Source organism: Pseudorca crassidens, chromosome 2 (genome assembly GCF_039906515.1).
Source record: "Pseudorca crassidens isolate mPseCra1 chromosome 2, mPseCra1.hap1, whole genome shotgun sequence".
NCBI lineage: Eukaryota > Metazoa > Chordata > Mammalia > Artiodactyla > Delphinidae > Pseudorca > Pseudorca crassidens.
Window position 1 is genome coordinate 158,318,634 of NC_090297.1, and position 22,848 is coordinate 158,341,481.

The window sequence follows — 22,848 nt, forward strand, 5'->3', positions numbered from 1 at the left end:
AATGAAGAGTGCTTCGGTATATAATGTAAGTATAATGTTTTCATGAAAAAGCTTTTGAAATATAGTTTCATGGATATTCATCCATGGTAAAATACTAAACAATGAATTTTAAAATCTAATTTCTTTCATAGAAAGAAGTTTACAGAGAATGGAATTTTATTTCTTGCAAACATGAGGCAGAATAGTCTTCCTCATATTTATTTTCTCAATTGTCTCTAATTTAGCACTGTCCTCTACTACACAGAGTTTAAAATTCTCCTTTCATTTGCCGCACTTATTGTGTTGTGGTAGTTAGGGGTTGTTTTTGGAGGAGGCACAAGGAGTAAATGACGACAGAGAAACAGAAGAAAAGAACATCTCTATTACTGAGGACAAAGGGTGTCATCTCCTTTAATCCTTGTAGTAACTGAGCAGGTTTGGTTTGACTATTCCCATTTTATATGAGGCAATCAAGGTTCACAAAAGTTAAACTGCTCAAGTTGCAGGTGAAAAGGTCAATATTGATCCCATCTAAGTCCAACATCAATGGTCATTTCCACTTCACCACACTGTCTCCCATCTTCAAAAAGCCTGGTACCAACTTAACTAGGTATTTTAACTCTGTTCACATTATTTTCTCCATTTTGACAAGACTATAATGACTGACTTTTATCAGAAGCTGGTTGAACTCAAGATACATCATATCTAAAGCATCTTTTTTTTTTTTTTAATCCAGAGCTATAAATGACACTCAGAGGAGGAGATGTAGCAGGTGTGGAAGCAGAGAGAAGAGGGGAGAAGTTTTTACCTTGGCACCTTTATTCTTAATTAAACCACAATGACTACAAGTGATCATTATTTACTTGTTCTGTTTTGACAAGCCGTATGTCAGCAATCTATACATTTTTCTTCTGTAGCAAAGATGTCATACTTATTAAGCTCTAAATTTTGGGGTTGTAACTTCCCCCTCTTTGGAAAACTTGAGCAATGGCCCAGATGCAGACTTCTAATACTTCCACTCTCCAGCTCTCACACTTTCTCCTCACCGTTCCTTCATTTCTATTGCTATTACCTTTTTTGAGGATCTTTTTCATCTTGATGGAAAAAATGAAAGCACAGTTGTTCCCTGTTGTCTATGAATATTATATCACCTTTATCAAATATTGTTATTTGATACTTATTTTTTTTTTTTTTTTTTTGTGGTATGCAGGCCTCTCACTGCTGTGGCCTCTCCCGTTGCGGAGCACAGGCTCCGGACGCGCAGGCTCAGCGGCCATGGCTCACAGGCCCCAGCCGCTCCGCGGCATGTGGGATCTTCCCAGACCGGGGCACGAACCCGTGTCCCCTGCATCGGCAGGCGGACTCTCAACCGCTGTGCCACCAGGGAAGCCCTAATACTTTATTCTTGATGCTCTTGTTCCAAATATCAGGCTGGCCAAAAAGTCTGCTTGGGTTTTTCATATGATGTTACCGAAAAACCCAAACAAACTTTTTGGCCAAACCAATGTTACTTGGATGGAGGGCTACATGAACTTCTTTGACTTCAGTCATGACATAATCTTCAGCACCTAGTCCTTCTTAAATTGTAGAACATGCTGCTTGTCTATATTGCCCTTCACTACATTCCCTTCTTTCCTTCTGCCTCTTCCAATTCCCAGTATTGGAATACATCAATCTCTACTTTCTCACTTTTACTGGTATATTCCACATCTCAAGGGGAATAAAATCACAAACATACTGACTAGCACCAGTATAATGCCCTCTCTAATCTCAGCTGAATCTTCTTAGGATTCTTTAACTCATCCCTACCAAGGTCATTCTTCCATTCCTCAGTATGAATGTTTCAAAACTTTCCCAGGCCTCCTACCAGGCCTAGTATGTATGATAAAATGTACACACAACCCCACAAGGTTACCTTACCTAGTTAAACTACTGAGCTGAGATTGGCACCGAGGTCTATCTGACTTTCATTAAGTCCAGGAGATTTTCATAAAGTTGTCTTTCTTTATCTCAACCTCACTCCCACAGTTTCATCCTACTTCCTACTCAGAATAGAGGTCATTAACCTCTTACCTTCATAGATACACTCATTCCCTTGGTGACTTCATTCAGACTATGACCCTAAATACAGTCTATATGGTGATCATGGACTTCCACATTTGTGTCTCAAATGCAGGCTTCTTCCCTAAACTCCAGAAATGCTTATTTGACATGGATGTCTAATAGATGCCTTTAACTTGGGTGTCTAACAGAAATATCAAATTTGACATGTCCAAAACCTAATTTCTAATCTCCCATGAAAAGGCCTGTTTCTCCACAGAAAAAAAATCATCCCCATTGCTGCAAATGGCAACAGCATCCTTCCAGTTGCTCAGGCCAAAAACCTGGCAATGATCCTCAACTCCTTACTTTCTCTCATACCCTACATTCAATCTGTCAGGCAATCCTGATGGCTCTTCATCAAAATATACCCCGGATTGATTACGTCTTACCATCTCCACTGCTAATACCCTAATGTAAGCCGCTATATCAATTATCTGGATTATTTGCCATTAACTCCTAACAAACTCCCTGCTTCCAACCCACAGTCTATTCTCAACACTGCAGCCAAAGTGATAATATTAAAATGAAAATTATATCATGTTACTATACTGCTTAAAAACTTCCAATGGCTTCTCACTACACTGAGTAAAAACCAATATCCTTACAACATCTACCACTACCCTAAACAACCCTTCACTACTTTTACTCTACACAAGCCATGCTAGACTAGATTCCTAGCTATTTTAAAAATATGCTCCTTCCTCAGTGCTTTTTTGATTGTGATTTCCTCTGTCTGGAATATTCTTCCTCCCAAATACCTGAAGTCTTCCTCCCAAATACCTGAAGTCTTCCTCCCAAATACCTTGCTTCCTCATTTCCTTCCAATGTTCACTGAAATTTCACTTTCTCAGTGAGGTCTTCTGTGATCATTCTATTTAAAACTACAAAACCCACAAAAATCACAAACACTACTATTCCTTGTTTCCCTACCCTACTTAATTTTTCTCCATGGTATGTATTAATTTCTTACATACTACGAGTTACTCATTTGTCATGTGTCCGTTTCCTGACTAAAATGTAATTTCCAAAGGGGAGGAATTTTGGTCAGTCTTATTCATTCACATATTCCCATTGCCTAGGGCAGTAACTAGTAAATAATTAGGTGTTCAATTTATATTTGTTGAAAGAAAGAATGAATGAATCAGTAAATAGTGAATGATAACCCTAGGAATGATGCTAAAGAATGATAGAATCTTCACGACTGCAAGAAGCAAATCCAGAACACAAATCAATGAAATCATACCTCCGATAGCACAATGACAGATGATGAAGATGCAGCAGATCAAAGCAAATACATTCATTATCTGCTTTCTACAGTAAACCACAATCATTTGCACAATAGATAATACAGAGGTTCATGAGAATCTGAAAGAATGGATCAAAGAAGCTGGCAGATGATAAGACTTTCTGGTTAGGGGCCAGCACTTAATAACTTAAAAGCCAAGGAAAGAGAAGTGTCAGCAGTCAAGTCAAAGCACTGGTTTGATATTTTAATAGGTGTATGTGTAGGAAAGAATGAATTCAGAAGGCCTGGATTGCTCAAACCCTGTACACTCACAAGGTAAGTCAATCCTCAGGACGGTCCCTTGGCCAGCTCCTGGGAAATAAGCTCTGATCCCTTGGAATATTCTACCTGGTAAGAGCATTTTTGCATGCCAGAGATCTTGGGCCACATGACACCAGTCTGACTAGACAGTTCATGCAAACAACAGGAAGAACGATGAATGCTGTGTGCCTGATTTTGCTCAGGGTGGCTAGGGAAACCACACAGGTGCTGCTTGCCTACATGACTCACTTAAAATAAAAATCCGGGAAACCAAGGCTTGGGTGAGTTTCCTGGGTTGACAACGCTTTGCACATGTTGTCACACATTGTTACTGGGGGAATTAAGTGCATCCATGTGACTTTGCTGGGAGAGGACACCTGAAAGGTTTCTCCTGGACTTTGTCCCATATGACTTTCCTTTTGTTGATTTTAATCTGTATGTTATCACTGCAATAAGCCATAACCACTAGTATATCAGCTTTCCTGGATCCGTGATTCCTAATGAAATATTAAGCCTGAGAGTGGTCTTAGGGATCACTGACATTTAGCACCAGAAATAGAACTTGTTAGGAGTGACGTCAACAAGATGGAGGGCTAGGAGGTCCCAATATTAGGTTGCCCTACAAAAACAACAAGCAACTACAAACTGATGAAAACAGCTTTTGATAAGCTCTGGACTACAATGAAATCAGAAGAAAGCAATGAAGCAGCATAAACCCTGTAGAGTTTTTAAAAACGAGGATGGCTGCCAGAAAAGCATAGGAAGCATTTTACCTGTGACATCCCATCCCCTAGACCAGAGCAGTTAGGCACCAGAAAAGATGGCCTCAGAGGGATTTCCCCCTATGGGGAAAATAAGAGCAAGAGAACTCCAACAAGCTTCACTGCCATGGCTGTTTGCAGCTTTCACTACTGAGGATTCCCACACTCTTCACCAACACTGACTGAACTCAGCTAACAGAGCTACCGAAAGTCCACACCACTGCAGCTCCTCTCTGGGGCAGGAGCTGTTGCTGCGGATGACACCTGGCCTCAGGGACCCTAGTTGCTGCTGTGTCTGGCTCCCTGGATTTCAGGATGCCACAAAATCTAGCCATCCACAAAGCCAAGCTGCTGCTGCTCTGAGCCCTACCACTGAGTCCTAACCAGGGCTTTGACCTGCCATACAAGGGCTACTACTCTGTCTCCTGCCTTCCATGTCCCACCTTAGGGCTCTACCATGCCACAACCAGGGCCATGGCTGCTCTGCTTGTGTTCCACTCCCAGGATCCAGTTGCAGCTTTGACCTGCCGTAAATGGGGCTGTGCCACTGCTCTGTACTCTGCCACTGGGTCCCAAGTTGTAGCTTTGACCAGTCATAACTTGGGCTGCAATACCACTGCTCTGCACCCTACCCCTGGGTCCTAAGACAGGACTTTGACCTGTCATAAGGAGCCACCCTGCTGCTGCTCTGCACCCTGCCCCTAGGGTCCCGACACACATCTTTAATGGGCCATTACCAAGCAATGTTGCCACTGTTCTGCAACCACCCCTGGGTCCTAAATTGTGGCTTTGATCTGTCATCATCAGGCTGCGCTGCTGCAACTCTGTTCCCTGTCCCTGGGTTTCTGTCACCATTTGACCTGCCGTTACAGGGCCACATGCTGCTGCTCAGCACACCGTCCTTGGGGTTCCAAGTCAGAGCTGTGACCCACCATAACTGGGGCAGGTGGTGCTACATCTGCTCTATACCCTGCCACCCGGGTTGAAAGTCAGGGCTTTGACCTGTCCATCAGTAGATTGTGCTGTTGGAGCTCTGCAACCGCCCCCAGAGTTCTAAGTTGCTGCTATGACCCAATATCACTGGGGCCAATCTGTTACTGTTCAACTGCCCCGTGGGTCCTAGGCCACGGTTATGACTTACCATTGCTGAGGCCAAGATGCTGCTGCTATAAAACTGAACCCTGAGGCCAGAGTCAGGTATTTGACCAACCATCTATAAGAAGTACACTACTGTACTCTGGCTCTGGGTCCCAAGCCACTGCTGAACCCTGTCATCCCAGGAATCCTGCTGCTACTGCATTCCCCTTTACCCCAGGGCCTGAGTCACTGTGGTGATTCCCAGGAACCCAGACCCCAGTTCCATGGGAAGTCTTCACGTGCCTGCACCTCAGAAACCAGTGCCACTGCCACTGTAAGTGTACCTGTGACCCCACGACTCAGGTGTTGTGTTAGCTCTGTGTGCACCAGGTGCCAGAATACCAGCTCCACTGATGCCCCAAGTGTCAGCACACCAGCCCTGCCATCAAGAGGGATTCCCTTGGCTAGAATTTTGACAGGCAGAAAAGAATAGTAGGATCCCTGCAGCTTTTGCCACCACTGCCACCCACATCTTCTAAAAGAAGATGTCACAATCTATGCTGATGTTGATCTCAGCTGACAGAGCTGCATGGAAAGGACTTTAGTGTGCCCTCCCTGGAACCAGAGACACTGCACCCTACCCAGCTGGCATATTCACAGTCATCTTTAGGTGATAATCTTTCCCCAGTGAAGCTAGTCTTAAAAAGCTGAAAAAGGCAACTGCTCCCTTGAATGCATGATTATCAACTCAAAGACATTAGAAACATGAAGAAGCAAGAAAACATGACATCACCAAAGGTACACAAGAATTTTCCAATAACTGACACCAAAGAAATGGATTTGAGTTACATGAAAAAGAATTCAAAGTGTTTAAGGAAGCTTAGCAAGATTCAAGTGAACACAGAGAGACAGCTAAATGAACTCAGAAGAACAATACATGAACAAAACAAGAAGTTTGACAAACTAGTAGAAATGATAAAAAAAAAAAAAAAAAAAGAACCAATCAGAAATTCCAGAGCTGGAGAATACAAAGATTGAAATGAAAAGTGAAATAGAGAAATTCAACAGTAGGCTCAATAAGGCAAAAAAAACAATGTGTGAACTTGAACACAGATCCCTTGACATTTTCCAGTCAAAGAAAAAGATGTAAGAATGAAAGAGTAAAGAAAGCCTCTGTGACTTATGGGATACCACAAAATGAGACAATATTCAAATTATAGAAATCCAGAAAAGGAAGGGACAAAGGAACACAAAATATATTTAAAGAAATAAGGGCTTAAAACTTCTCTAAGCTGGAGAGAGATATGGACACCCAGGTACACAAAGCCCAAAGCTCTCCAAACAGATTCAACCAAAAGAGATCTTTAACAAGATACACTGCAAACAAGCTCTCAAAAAATATAAGACAAAGAGAGAATTTTGAAAGCCGCAAGAGAAAATGTATTCATCACATACAAAGAAACTCCAATAAAGCTATCAGCATATTTTTCAACAGAAATCTTGCAGGCCAGGAGACAGTGAGATGATATATTCAAAGTGCTCAAAGAAAAAAAGAACTATCAACTTAGAACACTTTACCCAGCAACCCTGTCCTTTGAAAATGAAGGAAAGATAAAGACTTCCCCAGAAAAACAAATGTTGAGGAAATTTATCAGTAGACAGCTTTACATAAAATGTTAAAGGGAGTTCTTCAAGCTGAAATGAAGATATTAATCAGTAACATAAAAACATATATAAAATTCACTGGTAAAGATAATTATACAAATCTGAAACACTCTAAAACTGCAGTGGCAGTGTGTAAGTCACTTTGATCTCTAGCATACAGGTTAAAAGACAAAGCATCAAAAATAATTATAGCTACAATATTTTGTTAATGGACACAGAATATAAAAAATATAAATTGGGACATCAATAACATAAAATGTTGGGGGGGGAAGTAAATGTGTAGGACTTTTAAAATCAATTGAAGTTAAAATGTTATCACTTAAAATAGACTGCTATAACTGTAAAATGTATTATGAACAGCAGGGTAATCACAAAGCAAAGAACTCTGATACACAAATGATAAAAAGAATCAAATATACCACTATATAAAATGAACAATTCGCAAAAAAAGCAAGCAAGAGAGGAAGAAAAGAAAAAAGAAACTATAAAATAATTAGAAAGCAATTAACCAGATGGTGATAGTAAATCTTTCATCATCAATAATTCCTTAAAATATAAATGGTTTAACATCTCCAATTAAAAAACACAGAGTTGCTGAGTAGATAAAAAAACAAAACCCAACGACATGCTACCTAAAACAGACTCACTTAAGCTTTAAGGAAACTCATATGATGAAAGGGAAGGGATGGAAGAGGATATTCCATGTAAATGGAAACCAAAAGAGACAAGGAGTAGCTATACTTCTATCAGACAAATAGACTTTAAGTCGAAAGTTGTAAGAATTGAACTTTAAGTTCAATTTCGACTTTAAGTCAAAAGTTGTAAAAGAAAAGGAAGGTCATTATATAACGATAAAGGGATCGATTCATCAAGAGGACATAACAATTGTAAATATATACACACCCAATATGAGAGCATCAAAATATATTAAACAATTGTCACCAAATATAAAGGCTGAAATAGACAGCAATGCAATAATAGTAAAGGACTTCAGTACCCCACTTTCAACAATGGAAAGATCATCCATATAGAAAATCAACAAGACAATAACGGATTGAACTACACTTTAGAGCAATTGGACCTAACAGATATATACAAAAGATTCCATCCAACGGCTTCACAATACATATTCTTCTCAAGTACACACACAACATTCTCTGGGATGGAGTATATGTTAGATCACAAAACAAGTCATAACAAATTTCAGAAGATTAAAATTATACCAACTATAGTTTCCAACCACTGTAGTATGAAACTAAAAATAACAGGAGTGAAGCTGGAAAGCTCACAATTATATAGAAAATAAGCAAAACACTTCTGAAGAACCAATGAGTCAAAAAAGAAATCAAAAGGGAAATCAAAAAATTCTTGAGACAAAAGAAATGGAAACACAGTGCACCAAAATTTATGGAATGCAGAAAAAGAAATTCTAATAGGAAAGTTGGTAGTGATAAATGCCTACATTTAAGAAAAAAGAAAAATCTAAAATAAAGAACCTAATTTTACACCTTAAGGATCTAGAAAAAGAACACAGTAAGCCCACAGTTGACAGAAGGAAGGAAATAATATAGATTAGAGCAGAAATGAACAAAACAAAGATTAGAAAGACACTTTTTAAAAAAATCAACAAAACCAGGAGTTGGCTTTTTGAAAAGATAAAATTTACAAACCTTTAGCAAAACAAATTAAGAAAAGAGGAGAGGGCTCTCCTGGTGGCGCAGTGGTTAAGAATCCGCCTGACAATGCAGGGAACACAGGTTCAAGCCCTGGTCCAGGAAGTTCCCACATGCTGCGGAGCAACTAAGCCCATGCACGACAACTACTGAGCCTGCGTGTTACAACTACTGATGCCTGCATGCCTAGAGCCCGTGCTCTGCAACAAAAGAAGCCAACGCAATGAGAAGCCCGCACACCGCAACGAAGAGTAGCTCCCGCTTGCTGCAACCAGAGAAAGCCCACATGAAGCAACTAAGACCCAATGCAGCCAAAAATAAATAAACAAAATAAATTAATTTAAAAAAAAGAAATGAGGAGAGATGACTCAAATGAAATCATAAACAAAAGGGGAGAACATTCAAAACTGATACCACAGAAATATAAAGGATCATAAGGGTCAGTGAACAATTATGCGATAACAAATTAGATAACTCAGAAAAAATGGATAAATTCCTAGAAACATACAACTTACCAAGACTGAATCATGAAGTAATAGGAAGTCTGAACAGATGAATAATGAACATGGCGTTTGCATCAGTAATCACAAATCTCCCAAAAAATAAAAGCCCAGGATCAGATGGCCTCACTGGTAAATTCTATCAACATTTAAAGAAAAATTAGTACCAGTCCTTCTTCTGAAACTCTTCAAGAATATAGAAGATGACAAAACACTCTAAACTCATTTTATTAGGCCAGTGTTACCAGGATACCAAAAAGCACACAACACCACCACAGAAAAAGAAAATTACAGACCAATATCTTTGATGAATATAGATGCAAAACTCCTAAATAAGATATCAGAAAACTGAATTCAACAATACATTAAAAGGATCATACACCACAATCAAGTGGGATTTATTCCAGAGATGCCAGGATGGTTCAACATCTGCAAATCATTCAACGTCATACACCCCATTAACAAGAGGAAGGATAAAAATCATATGATCATTTCAAAAGATAAAGAAAAAGCATCTGACAAAATTCAACATCCATTTCTGATAAAATCTCTCAACAAAGTGGCTATAGGTGGAACATATCTCAGCATAATAAAGGCCATATATGACAAATTCACAGCTAACATCACACTCAGTGGAAAAAAGCGGAAAGCTTTTCCTCTAAGAACAGGAGCAACATAAGAGGCCCAACCTACCACTTTTATTTAGCATTGTATTGGATGTCCTAGCCAGAGCAATTAGACAATAAAAAAATAAAATAAAATAAAAGGAATCTAAATCAGAAAGGAAGAAGTAAAACCATCTCTATTTGCATAAGCATAATCTTATATACAGAATACCCTAAAGAGTAGTAGAACTGATAAACAAATGCAGTAAAGTTGCAGGATACAAAATCAATATACAAAAATTAATTGGTTTCTATACACCAATAACAAAGTCTCAAAAACAGAAAAGTTTTTAATAAAAAAATACCATTTATAACAGCATTAGAGAAATTAAAATACTAAAGAACAAAGTTAAACAAGGAGGTAGGAGACCTGTTCACCTAAAACTACAAGGCTTTGATAATTCAGTGCAATCCCTATCAAAATTCCAATGACATTTTTTACAGAAATAGAACAAAAAAACCTAAAATGTGTATGTAACAACAAAGACCCCAAATAGCCAAAGCAATCTTGAGAAAGAACAAAGCTAGAGACATCATGCTCCCTGATTTCAAACTATATTGCAATACTATACTTGTCAAAATGACATTGTATTGGCATAAAGACAAACACAAATATCAATGGAACAGAACAGAGTGCCCAAAAATAAACCCATGCATATACGGTCAATTAACTTACAACTAAGGAACCAAGAACACATGATGGGGAAAGGACACTCTCTTCAATAAATGGTGCTAGGAAAACTAAGAAGCCACAAGCAAAAGAATGAAACTGGACCACCTTCTTACACCATACACAAAAATCAACCCCAAATGGATTAAAAACTTGAATGTAAGACCTAAAACGTGAAATTACTAGAAAAAATATAGGTGGTAAGCTTCTTGACACCAGTTGTGTCAATTAATTTTTTAAATTTGATATCATAAAGAAAAATCAATAAATGGCTTATGCATAGCAAAGGAAACCATCAACAAAATGAAAATAAAACCTACTAAATGAGAGAAAATATTTGCAAGTCATATATCTGGTAAGGGTTTAATATCCAAAATATTAAGAACGCATATAACTTAATTGCAAAAAACCAAACAATCTGATTGAAAAATGGTCAGAGGATCTGAATAAACAATTTTCCACAGAAAACATACAGATGGCCAACAGGTACATGAAAAGGTGCTGAACATCACTAACCATCACAGAAATGCAAATCCAAACCACATAGAGCTATCACCTCACACCTGTTAGAATGGCAAGAAATAAATGTTGGCGAGGGTGTGGAGAAAAGAAACCCCCGTACACAGCAGGTGAGAATGTAAACTGATGTAGCCACTATATAAAACAGTATGGAAGTTTGTCAAAAAAATTAAAACTACAATCTGATCCAGCAACTAAACTTCTGGGTATTTGTCCAAAGGAAACAAAATCACTATTGTGAAAAGAAAGCTGCACTTCCCTGTAGGTTGCAGCATTATATACAATAGCCAAGACATGGAAACAATTTATAAATCCATGTATCCATCAATGGATGAATGGAAGAAGAAAATGTGATACACACAGTGGAATATTATTCAGCCACAAAAAGAAGTAAATCTTGCCACTTGCAATAATATGGAAGGGACTTGAGGGCATTTTGCTAAGTGAAATAAGTCAGTGAAAGACAAATACTGTTTGATTCCACTTATATGTGGAGGGAGGAAGGAAGGGAGAAAGAAACAGAGAAAGAGAGAGAGAGAGAGAAAGGGAGGGAGGGAGGAAGACAGAGAAAGAATAAAGAAAGAAAGAAAGAAAGAAAGAAAGAAAGAAAGAAAGAAAGAAAGAAAGAAAGAAAGAAAGAAAGAAAGAAAGAAAGAGAAAGAAAGAAAGGAAGGAAGGAAGGAAGGGAAAGAAAGGAGAGAAAGAAAGGCGTGAACTCACAGAGAACAGTGAGAAGCAGTAGGTGCGTAAAATGGGTGATGGAGGTCAAAAGGTACAAAATTCTGAATGAAAACAGAAATCAACCACAGAAAGAAAAATGTGAAAAGAACAAACATGGGGAGACTAAACAACATGCTACTTAAAAATCAATGAGTCAACGATGAAATCAAAAAAGGAATCAGAAAATACTTCGAGGCAAACGAAAATGATAACACAACCTTACAAAATCTATGGGATACAGCAAAACAGTGTTAAGAGAAAAGTACATAGGGATACAGGCCTTCCTCAAGAAACAAGTAAAATCTCAAATAAACAACCTAACCTACCACCTAAAAGAATTAGAAAAAGAAGAACAAACAAAACCCAAAGTCAGCAGAAGACAAGAAATTATAAGATCAGAGATTGAATAAATAAAATAGATTAAAAAAAACCCAGAAAAGATCAATAAAACCAAGAGCTGTTTATTTTGAAAAGATAAAATCGAAAAACCTCTAGCCAAGCACACCAAGAAGAAAAGAGAGAGGACCCAAATAAAGAAAATAAGAAATGAAAGAGATGTAACAACCACCAATACCACAGAGATACAAAAAATCATAGAGAATACTATGAAGAGCTGTATGCCAAAACACTGGACAACCTAGAAGAAATGTACATCTCTAAAAATATACAGTCTGCCAAAACTAAGTCAAGAAGAAACAGATCATTTGAACACACCAATCACTAGATGTGAAAGAGAATGTGTAATTTTAAAATTCTGTCAAACAAAAATCCAGGACCAAACTGCTTCACTGGGGATTCTAACAAACAAACAAAGAAGAACTCATAACAATCCTTCTCAAACTATTCTGAAAAAATGAAAGAGGAGGGAACCCTTCCAAATTTATTTTATGAGGCCACCATCACCCAGATACCAAAACCAGACAAAGGCATTACAAAAAAAAGAAAATTATAAGCCAATATCTTTGATAAATTTAGATGCAAAAATCCTCAACAAAATATTAGCAAACTGAATCCAACATGACATAAAAAGGACCATGCACCATGATCAACTTGGATTCATTCCAGGGCCAGAAGGATGGTTCAACATACACAAATCAGTCAATGTGATATACCACATTAAAAAAAAGGAAAGGCAAAAACCAGATGATCATCTCAATAGATGCAGAAAAAGTATTTGACAACATTCATTTATGATAAAAATGTTCACCAAAGTAGGTATAGAGGGAGAGGGAACATATTTCAACATATTAAAGGCAGTTTACAGCAAAACAACAGCCAACACAAAATGAACAGTTAAAAGCTGAAAGACTTCCTGCTAAATTCAGGAACAAGACAAGGATTCCCACTCTTACCATTTCTATTTAACATAGCATTGACAGTCTTAGCCACAGCAATCAGATAAGAAAAGAAATAAAAGGTATCCAAATTGGAAGGAAAGAGATAAAACTGTCATTAATTGCAGATGACATGATACTCAATATAGAGAACCCTAAAATTGCCACATAAAAACTATTAGAACTAATAAATGAATTCAGCAAGATAGCAGGATAAAAGACCACTATACACAAATTGGTTTCTTTACACTAATAATGATATATCAACAAGAAGAAGTAAAAAAAAACAATCCCATTTGAAATGGTGTAAAAAAATAAAAAAAAATACCTAGGAAGAAACTTAACCAAGGAGATGAAGATCTATACATTGAAAACTATAAAACACTGATAAAGGAAACTGAAGATCATTCAACGATGAAATGGAATGCCCATGGATTGGAAGAATTAATATAATTAAAATGGCCATACTACCCATTAAATCTATAGATTTAATGCAATTCCTATCCAAATACCTATGACATTAGTCACAGAGCTAGAACAAATATTCCTAAAATTTATATGGAACAACAAAAGACCCTAAACTGCAAAAGCAATCTTGAGACAGAAGAACAGAGCTGGAAATAACATGCTCCCTGACATTAGACTACATTACAGAGCTACAGTAATTAAAACAGCATGGTACTGGAACAAAAACAAATATATAGCTCAATGGTACAAAATAGAGAGTCCATAAATAAACCCATGCACCTACAGTCAATCTTTGACAGAGGAGGCAAGTATATAAGATGGAGAAAAGACAGTTTCTTCAACAAGTAGTGATGGGAAAGCTGGATAGCTGTGTGTAAATCAGTGAAATTAGAACACTCCCTCACACCATATACAAGAATAAACTCAAAATGTTTTAAACACCTAAATATAAGACAAGACACCATAAAAATCCTAGAAGAGAACATAGGCAAAACATTCTAGGACATAAATTGAAGCAATATTTTCTTAGGTCAATATTCAAAAACAAAAGAAATAAAAGCAAAAATAAAAAATGGGACCTAATTAAACTTAAAAGCTTTTGCACATCAAAGGAAACCATCAACAAAACCAAAAGACAACCTATCGAATGGGAGAAAAATATCTGCAAATGATGCTACCAACAAGGAGTTAATATCTAAAATATACAAGCAGGTCATGGAACTCAATATTAAAAAAAAAAATCCAATTAAAAAATGGGCAGAAGACCTAAGTAGACATTTCTCCAAAGAAGATGCACAACATAACTAATTATTAGAGAAATCAAAACCACAATGAAGTATCACCTCACACCTGTCAGAATGACTATCATCATGAAGTCCACAAATAATACAAGTTGGAGAGGGTATGGAAAAAGGGAACCCTCCTACATTGTTGGTGGGTATGTAAATTGGTGCTGCCACTATGGAAAACAGTATGGAGATGCTTTAAAAAACTAAAAACAGAGCTACCATATGATCCAGCAATCCCACTCCTGGGCATATATCCAGAAAAGACAAAAACTCTAATTCAAAAAGATACATGAACCTCAATGTTCACAGCAGTGCTATTTACAATAGGCAAGACATGGAAATGACCCAAGTGCCCATCAGGAGACGGTTGGCTTAAGAAGATGTGGCATGCACACACACAAACACACACACACACACACACACATATGTATGTATGTATATGTGTGTGTGTATATATATATATATATATATATATACACACACACACACACACACACATACACACACAATGGAATATTACTCAGCCATAAAACAGAATGACATAATGCCATTTACAGCAACATGAACAGACCTAGAGATTATTATACTTAGTTAAGTAAGTTAGACAAAGACAAATACTATATGATATCACTTTTATGTGGAATCTAAAAAAAAAATGAATCTATATACAAAACAGAAACAGACTCACAGACATAGAAGACAAACTTATGGTTACCACAGGGGAGGGACTAATTAGGAGTATGGGATTAACAGATTCAAACTACTATACATAAAATAGATAAGCAACAAGGTTTTACTCTATATCTCGGAATTATATTCAGTATCTTGTAATAACCTATAATGGAATATAATCTAAAAAATAACTGAGTCATTATGCTGTACACTTGAAACTAACACACTATTGTAAATCAACCATAATTTATAATATTTTAATTCTTCAATTTAATAAATAAATATATATATTTTAAAATACAAATTATAGTTATAAAATAAAGAATTCGTGGGGACTTAATGTACAGAATGATAAATAGAGTTAATAATACCATAATGTATATTTGAAACTTGCTAGAAGAATAAAGCTTAAAAGGTCTGACCACAAAAAAATAAAGCTTGTAACTACGTGTGGTAATGGATTTTAAGTAGAAGTATTGTAGTGATCATTTTAGCTTTATTATTGTAGTATTTTAAAGTTATTAATAATGCTTTTCCATTCAATGATTACATAAAATCTATGCTAATATTCTATTCACCATTTTATTTAATAATAAAAAACTCAGAATATTGGGGGGAAATATCAAAAAGTATCACTACTGTAATTAGTGATATAGGTCACAAATATACAGTGAAAACATTATCCCAAACACACAAACATAGAATAAATATTTCGCTCTCAAAGGAATACAATAGATTCTAATAGTCAGAGGATATTACAAACTTTGAAAGTTTCAATACTGTAAATAAATATCAATATACAGATATTATTGTAGCTGTAGCCTACAATCAACATTTTGGTTATTTAATGGAATTTCTAAACTTTAGTCATGTGCATGCGTGAACACACACACTTGTGGACACCATAAACAAAAATTTAATAATCAACTCTAGTAACCAGTTACCTTGGCAATAATAACTTCTTTCTTCAGAATCTTCATAGCATAGTATTTTCCACTTGCTTTCTCTCGAACCAAAATAACTTTCCCAAAAGTGCCTTTACCTAGTAGTTTCAAATAGTCAAAATCATTCATTGTCTGAAAAATACAAATGAAAATACATAATATGAAACATTTGATGCAATTTATTTGTAAACTTATATGTATATATTTGCATTATCTACTCAAAATCAAATTTTACCAACTTCTAAGCACACTTAAATGATGAAGAATCAGAATGGCATTGGCTTTCTCATCACCAATCATGGATGCTGGAAATAATTTAAGCAATTCTCAGATAGTGGAGACAATAATTTTAAACGTAGAATCTCACAACTACTCAAATTATTAGTAAGGGCAAAGGGAAAATAAAATCATTTTCACTCACTTCCAAGAACTCAAGTTTCTAAGGATTTAGTAGTGCCACTACTCCCAGACAATGTGACAATCAAAAATGTCCTCCACAAAAATTTCCAAATATATCTAAGAGAAAAGGATTGAAGGGAGTGTTTGAGAATGTACTATATCAAAATAAGGATGGACTCCAAGAAAGAGAAAGATACATGTATAAGAAATGTTGAAAACAATTCTGGAGCCCAGTGCAAAGAAACAGAAGAACAACAGCAATATATCTTCTGAGAAAGCAACTGGTCCAATGCAGAAGAAGGAGTCATGGAACTCTGAGAATGTCTTTAATCTGCCTGTTTTCAGTTTCATTTCTCATTCCCATTTCTAAGTAGTAGGTGATTACCAGGATTTTGCCAAGCAGAATTACTATTGCTCCCCATAGCCCCCTCTATGAATGCTTTTCCTACTCTATTTATCCACAAACTTCCAAAATTTTGATAATGTTTCTCCACTAGTGTCCTTCCCTCATACAGCTTTTCATTTTTGTGGACTTGTCCCTTTTAAAAATTCCTCTGCTATTATTTTAATAGGCTTTTAGATGAAAGAGGAGGTATGCTCAGTTTATCATCTTAAATTTAAATTCAGTTTAGAGGGATTTAAAAATAACAATTTAAGGATCTGGGGTTTTATCCTACCAACAATCAGAAGTTATTGAAGATTTTTGTGCCTTTTTAGAAGTATTTCTTTCCTCTTTACCACCCATTTGAAGTAAATGTCAGAAATGTCTCAAACCGATGACCTCAGCTTCTACCTTAAGAAACTAGAAAAACAGCAAATTAAACCCAAAAGAATTAGAAGAAAAAAATAATAAAGATCAGGGCAGAAATCAATTAGGGACTTCCCCAGTGGTCCAGTGGTTAAGAATGCATGCTTCCATTGCAGGGGGTACGGGTTTGATCCCTGGTCAAGGAAGTGGATTCCTACATGCTGTGTGCATGGCACAATGCGGCCAAAAAAAAAAAAAGAAAGAAAAGAAAAAATAAATCAATTAAATTTTAAGAAGAAATAAAAGGAGACAAGGTCACGATGGCGGAGGAGTAGGAGGACGTGGAGTTCATCTCTCCCTACAAATGCATCAAGAATACATCTACAAATGGAACAAGTCTCACAGAGCTCAGGCTGAAAGTTAGCAGAGGACCTCGGTCACCTAAAAGGACAAGAAATCCCCATGTAACTGGGGAGGATGAAAGAAAGAAGAAGCAAAAAAGAAGAGAAGAGGTTGCCACATCTTGGGAAGCCCCTCACCGGCAGGGAGATCAGTTGGCACAGAAGAGGAGTTTTGGGGACTATTGGAAGAGAGTGCAGCACCCGGTCTGTGGCAGGCAGGACAGAGTGAGACCTACACAGATGGTCTGTGTCACAGCCCTGTGTGCCCCAGCCTGAGACGTGTGTCCCAGTGTGGAAAGGGGCTGGGTGCTGGAATATGGGATTTGGGGAGCAAATCCAGTGAGAGGATTGCTGTTGGCTGTGAGGAGACAGCATGAGGAGACGGGAGTGAGGAAATCCACAACTGGGAATGCTTGTGGAGGAAACTCAGACTGCCATAGCAGGAAAGGGCCATTGTTAAGTGACACAGAAGGGGAGGAGCTGCCATTGCAGCCTTTCTCCCCATGCACTGGCCCTTGCCTCCCTGGGCACTAAGAAGGGCCCCCAAGGGGGCCAGCTCTCTCACGGCCTCTGGCTTCCCTACATGCCTCATCAATGCCAGGGAAGGCTCTCTTGCACCCATGGTCGAGCACTACGAAGGGCCACCACTGGGGCCAACTATTTCATGCCCGCGGCCACCAGTTTCCCCATGCACCCGTTGCCACCAGGGGTCCCGTGACCCTGGCTGCTACACAGCCTCTGAGCCCCCTCCTCGCCAGGGCAAACTCATATGCTCCAGGGCAGCCTCACAAGCAGACCCACACACAGAGGTGGGGTTGTAACCACAGCTAAGCCCCAGGGGACATCAACTAAGGAAGAAAAGCTGAAATCTCTCCTTGTAGCTGTGCAAACTGTGAAATGACATCTCCAAAACTAGCCTTGTACACTCAGAGCCTACAGAACATCTGAACAAACAAGCAGTGCCCCCACAGAAAACACAGGCTTAGCTTTAGCAGCTGTAGATTCTGTTGGCACATACACATCTAGGTTGGGCCAGGCTAAGGATGGAAAATGCACCATAGCACCAACAGTGGGTCCAGATACATGATTACTGCAATCCTGGGACCTGACTTCAGTGGATCTCTGTAAATTTAAGAAAACTGAAATCATATCAAGCATCTTTTGCGACCACAACACTATGGGATTAGATATCAATTACAGGAAAAAAACTGTAAAAACAACAAACACATGGAGGCCAAACAATACGTTACTAAATAACCAATGGACCACTGAAGAAATCAAAGAGGAAATAAAAACATATCTAGAGACAAACAATAATGAAAGAATGATGATCCAAAACCTATGGGGTGCAGCAAAAGCAGTTCTAAGAGGGAATTTTATAGCGATACAATCTTAACTCAGGAAACAAGAGAAATCTCAAGTAAACAATCTACCTTTCCACTTAACACAACTCAACAAAAAAGAGCAAACAAAACCTAAAGTTAGTAGAAGGAAAGAAATCATAAAGATCAGAGCAGAAATAAATGAAATAGAGACAAAGGAAACAAAAGCAAAGATCAATGAAACTAAAAGCTGGTTCTTTGAGAAGACTAATAAAATTGATAAACCTTTAGCCAGACTCATAAGGAAAAGAGGGAGAGGACTCAAATCAATAAAATTAGAAATGAAAAAGGAGAAGTTACAAATGACACCACAGAAATACAAAGGATCATAAGAGACTACTACAAGCAACTCTATGCCAATAAAATGGATAACCTAGAAGCAACAGACAAATCCTTAGAAAGGTACAATCTCCTAAGACTGAAACAGAAAGAAATAGAAAACATGAACAGACTAATCACAAGTACTGAAATTGAAACTGTGATTAAAAAACTTCCAACAAACAAAGGTCCAGGACCAGATGGCTTCACAGGTGAATTCTATCAAATATTTAGAGAAGAGTTAACATTTATCCTTCTGAAACTATTCCAAACAATTGAAGAGAAAAGAATACTCCCAAACTTGCTCAACAACACCACCATCACCCTGATACCAAAAGCAGACAAAGATAACACAAAAAAAGAAAATTACAGGCCAATATCACTGATGAACATACACACAAAAATATTCAACAAAATATTAGCAAATCAAATTCAACAACACATTCAAAGGATCATAAAGATGGCAGACTACAAGGACATGGAGTTCGCATATCCTCACAACTAGGGCACCTACCATGTGGGGGACCACGGAAACCTAAGGGGACAGGAGGAACACCACAGCAACAGAGTAAGACGTGGGGGGGAGGGAGGAGGGAGGAGAAGTGGAGGCAGGATGGAACTGGAGCCTTGGAGGGGCGGCTGGGGGAGGGAAGGGGTTCCCACTCTTAGGAAGCCCACCCACAGTGAGGGGATCAACAAGGATGGTGAAAGACTATCGGGAGAACAAAGGATTGGAAGGGAATGCAGCCAGTGTTTCCCCTGCCCACTTGGGCCCCAGAAAGCCTGCTGAGGTCCTAATCATCTGATCTCTGTGGTTCCCTCCAGCCATGCTAAGTATAAGCCCCGCCCCCACCCAGAACCTTACCTCTGCACTTCACACTCCAATACCCCCTCCGACCAAGTTGGGCCTAAACCTTGCCCCCGCACCTCCACCAAGTGCCTTACCTCTGAACTCTGCACTCCGAGGCCCTCTCCAGCAGTGCTGAATATTCAGGTTGCATGGGTCCTGAGCCTAGGTCCCGCCCCCTGCCTAAACGTCGCTCTCAACTAAGCCCCGCCCCACCCCCACAGCCAAGGCCTTTTCCAGCATTTTTTTTTCTTTTTAAGGTTGTGGTTCCATTTTATTTTGTTGTTTCATTTTTATTTTTTCAAATAAATTTTGAAATTTTTCTAATTTTATTTTATTCTTTATACATTGTTATTGTTCTGCTCATTTTGCATTTCTCCCGCCCACTTATTTTTTCTGTTGTGGTTCTGTTTTACCTTGTTTTAGTTGTTTCACTTATATTTTTTTTTCCTAATATATTTTTTTCTAATTTTATTTTATTTTTTATTGTTTGTTTTTGTACTGCTCCTTTTTTTGAATTTTATTTATTTTTTTTCTACAGCAGGTTCTTATTAGTTATCTATTTTATACATATTAGTGTATATATGCCAATCCCAATCTTCCAATTCATCCCACCACCACCAACCCCCACCAGCTGCTTTCCCCCGGTGTCCATAACATTTGTTCTCTACATCAGTCACTCTATTTGGTCCTTTTATTTTCTTCTTCTCTTTTGCCACACCGCGTGGTTTGAGGGATTTTAGTTCGCAGGCCAGGGATCGGGCCTGAGCTCCTGTGGAGTGTGCGCCAAGCCCAAACCACCAGACTAACAGAGAACCTCAGACCACAGGAAATATTAATCAGACTGAGGTATCCCGGTAATCCTCATCTCAACACCAAGACCCGGCTCTAAACAAATGCCTGTAAACTCCAGTGCTGGGTGCCTTGGGCCAAAAAGCCAGTAAGACAAGAACACAGCACCACCCAACAAAAAAAATAAGACGACAAAAAAATATGTTACAGATGAAGGAAAAGGTAAAAACCTACAAGACCAAATAACTGAAGAGAAAATAGGCAAGCAATATGAAAAAGGAATTCAGAGTAATGATAATAAAGATGATCCAAAACATCAACAATACAATGGAGGCACGGATCAAGGAAATACAAGATATGGTTAACAAATACCAGGTACAACTAAAAAACAAACAGTGAACAACACAATAACTGAAATGAAAAATACACTAAAAGGAATCAATAGCAGAATAACTGACGCAGAAGAAGGGATAAATGAGCGGGCAGACAGAATGGTGGAAATAACTTCTGAGGAGCAGAATAAAGAAAAGAGGCTGAAAAGAACTGAGGACAGTCTCAGAGACATCTGGGACAACATTAAATTAACCAACATTCGAATTGTAGGGGTCCCAGAAGAAGAACGGAAAGGGAAACGTTCTGAGAAAATATCTGAAGAAATTACAGTCGAAAACTTCCCTAACATGGGAAAGGAATTAGTCAATCAAGACCAGGAAGTGCAGAGAGTCCCATACTAGATAAATCCTAGGAGAAACATGGCAAGACACATATTAATCAAACTAACAACAACTAAATTCAAAGAAAAAGTATTAAAAACAGTAAGGAAAAAGCAACAAATAACATAGAAGGGAATCCCTATAAGGTTATCAGCTGATTTTTCAGCAGAAACTGCAAGTCAGAAGGGAGTGGCAGGATACATTTAAAGTGATGAAAGGGAAAAACCTACAAGAAAGATTACTCTACCCAGCAAGGATCTCATTCAGATTCGATGGAGAAATCAAAAGGTTTACAGACAAGCAAAAGGTAAGAGAATTCAGCACCACCAAACCAGCTTTATGACAAATGCTAAAGGAACTTCTCTAGGCAGGAAATGCAAAAGAAGAAAAATACCCACTAAAACAAACCCCGAACAATTAAGAAAATGGTAACAGGAACATACATATCGATAATTGCCTTGAATGTAAACGGATTAAATGCTCCAAGCAAAAGACACAGGCTGGCTGAATGGATACAAAAACAGGATCCATATATGCTGTCTACAAGAGACCCTCTTCAGACCAAAGGACACATACAGACTGAAAGTGAGGAGATGGAAAAAGATATTCCATGCAAAAGGAAATCAAAAGAAAGCTGGAGAAGCAATACTCATATCTGATAAAATAGACTTTAAAATAAAGATTGTTACAAGACATAAGGTAGGACACTACATAGCAATCAAGGGATCAATCTAAGAAGAAAACATAAAAAGTATAAATATTTATGCACTCAACATGGGAGCAACTCAATATATAAGGCAAATGCTAACAGCCAAAAAAGGAGAAAAAGACAGTAACACAATTATACTGAGAGACTTTAACACCCCACTAACACCAAAGGACACATCATCCAGCAACAAATTAAATAAGGAAAAACAAACTTTAAATCTCACCATAGACCAGATAGACTTAATTGATATTTATAGTACATTCCACCCAAAAGAAGCAGAATACACTTTCTTCTCAAGTGCACACGGAAGATTCTCCAGGATAGATCACACCTTGGGTAAGAAATCAAGCACTAGAAAATGTTTACCAATTGAAATCGTGTCAGACATCTTTTCCAACCACAATGATATGAGATTAGAAATCAAGTAGAGGAAAAAACTAAAAAACACAAACACA

General features: G+C 37.9%; 1 protein-coding gene across 5 annotated transcripts in view; it reads right to left on the bottom strand.

The window, feature by feature from the left end:
• Nucleotides 1–22,848, bottom strand: part of AKT3 (AKT serine/threonine kinase 3) — a 397,729-nt gene that overhangs the window by 141,912 nt on the left and 232,969 nt on the right. For all 5 annotated transcript variants that reach the window (XM_067729502.1, XM_067729501.1, XM_067729504.1 and 2 more), the window contains one exon: nt 16,085–16,216. In XM_067729502.1, coding sequence (XP_067585603.1) covers nt 16,085–16,216 — 132 coding nt within the window. The remainder of the gene's footprint in view (nt 1–16,084; nt 16,217–22,848) is intronic.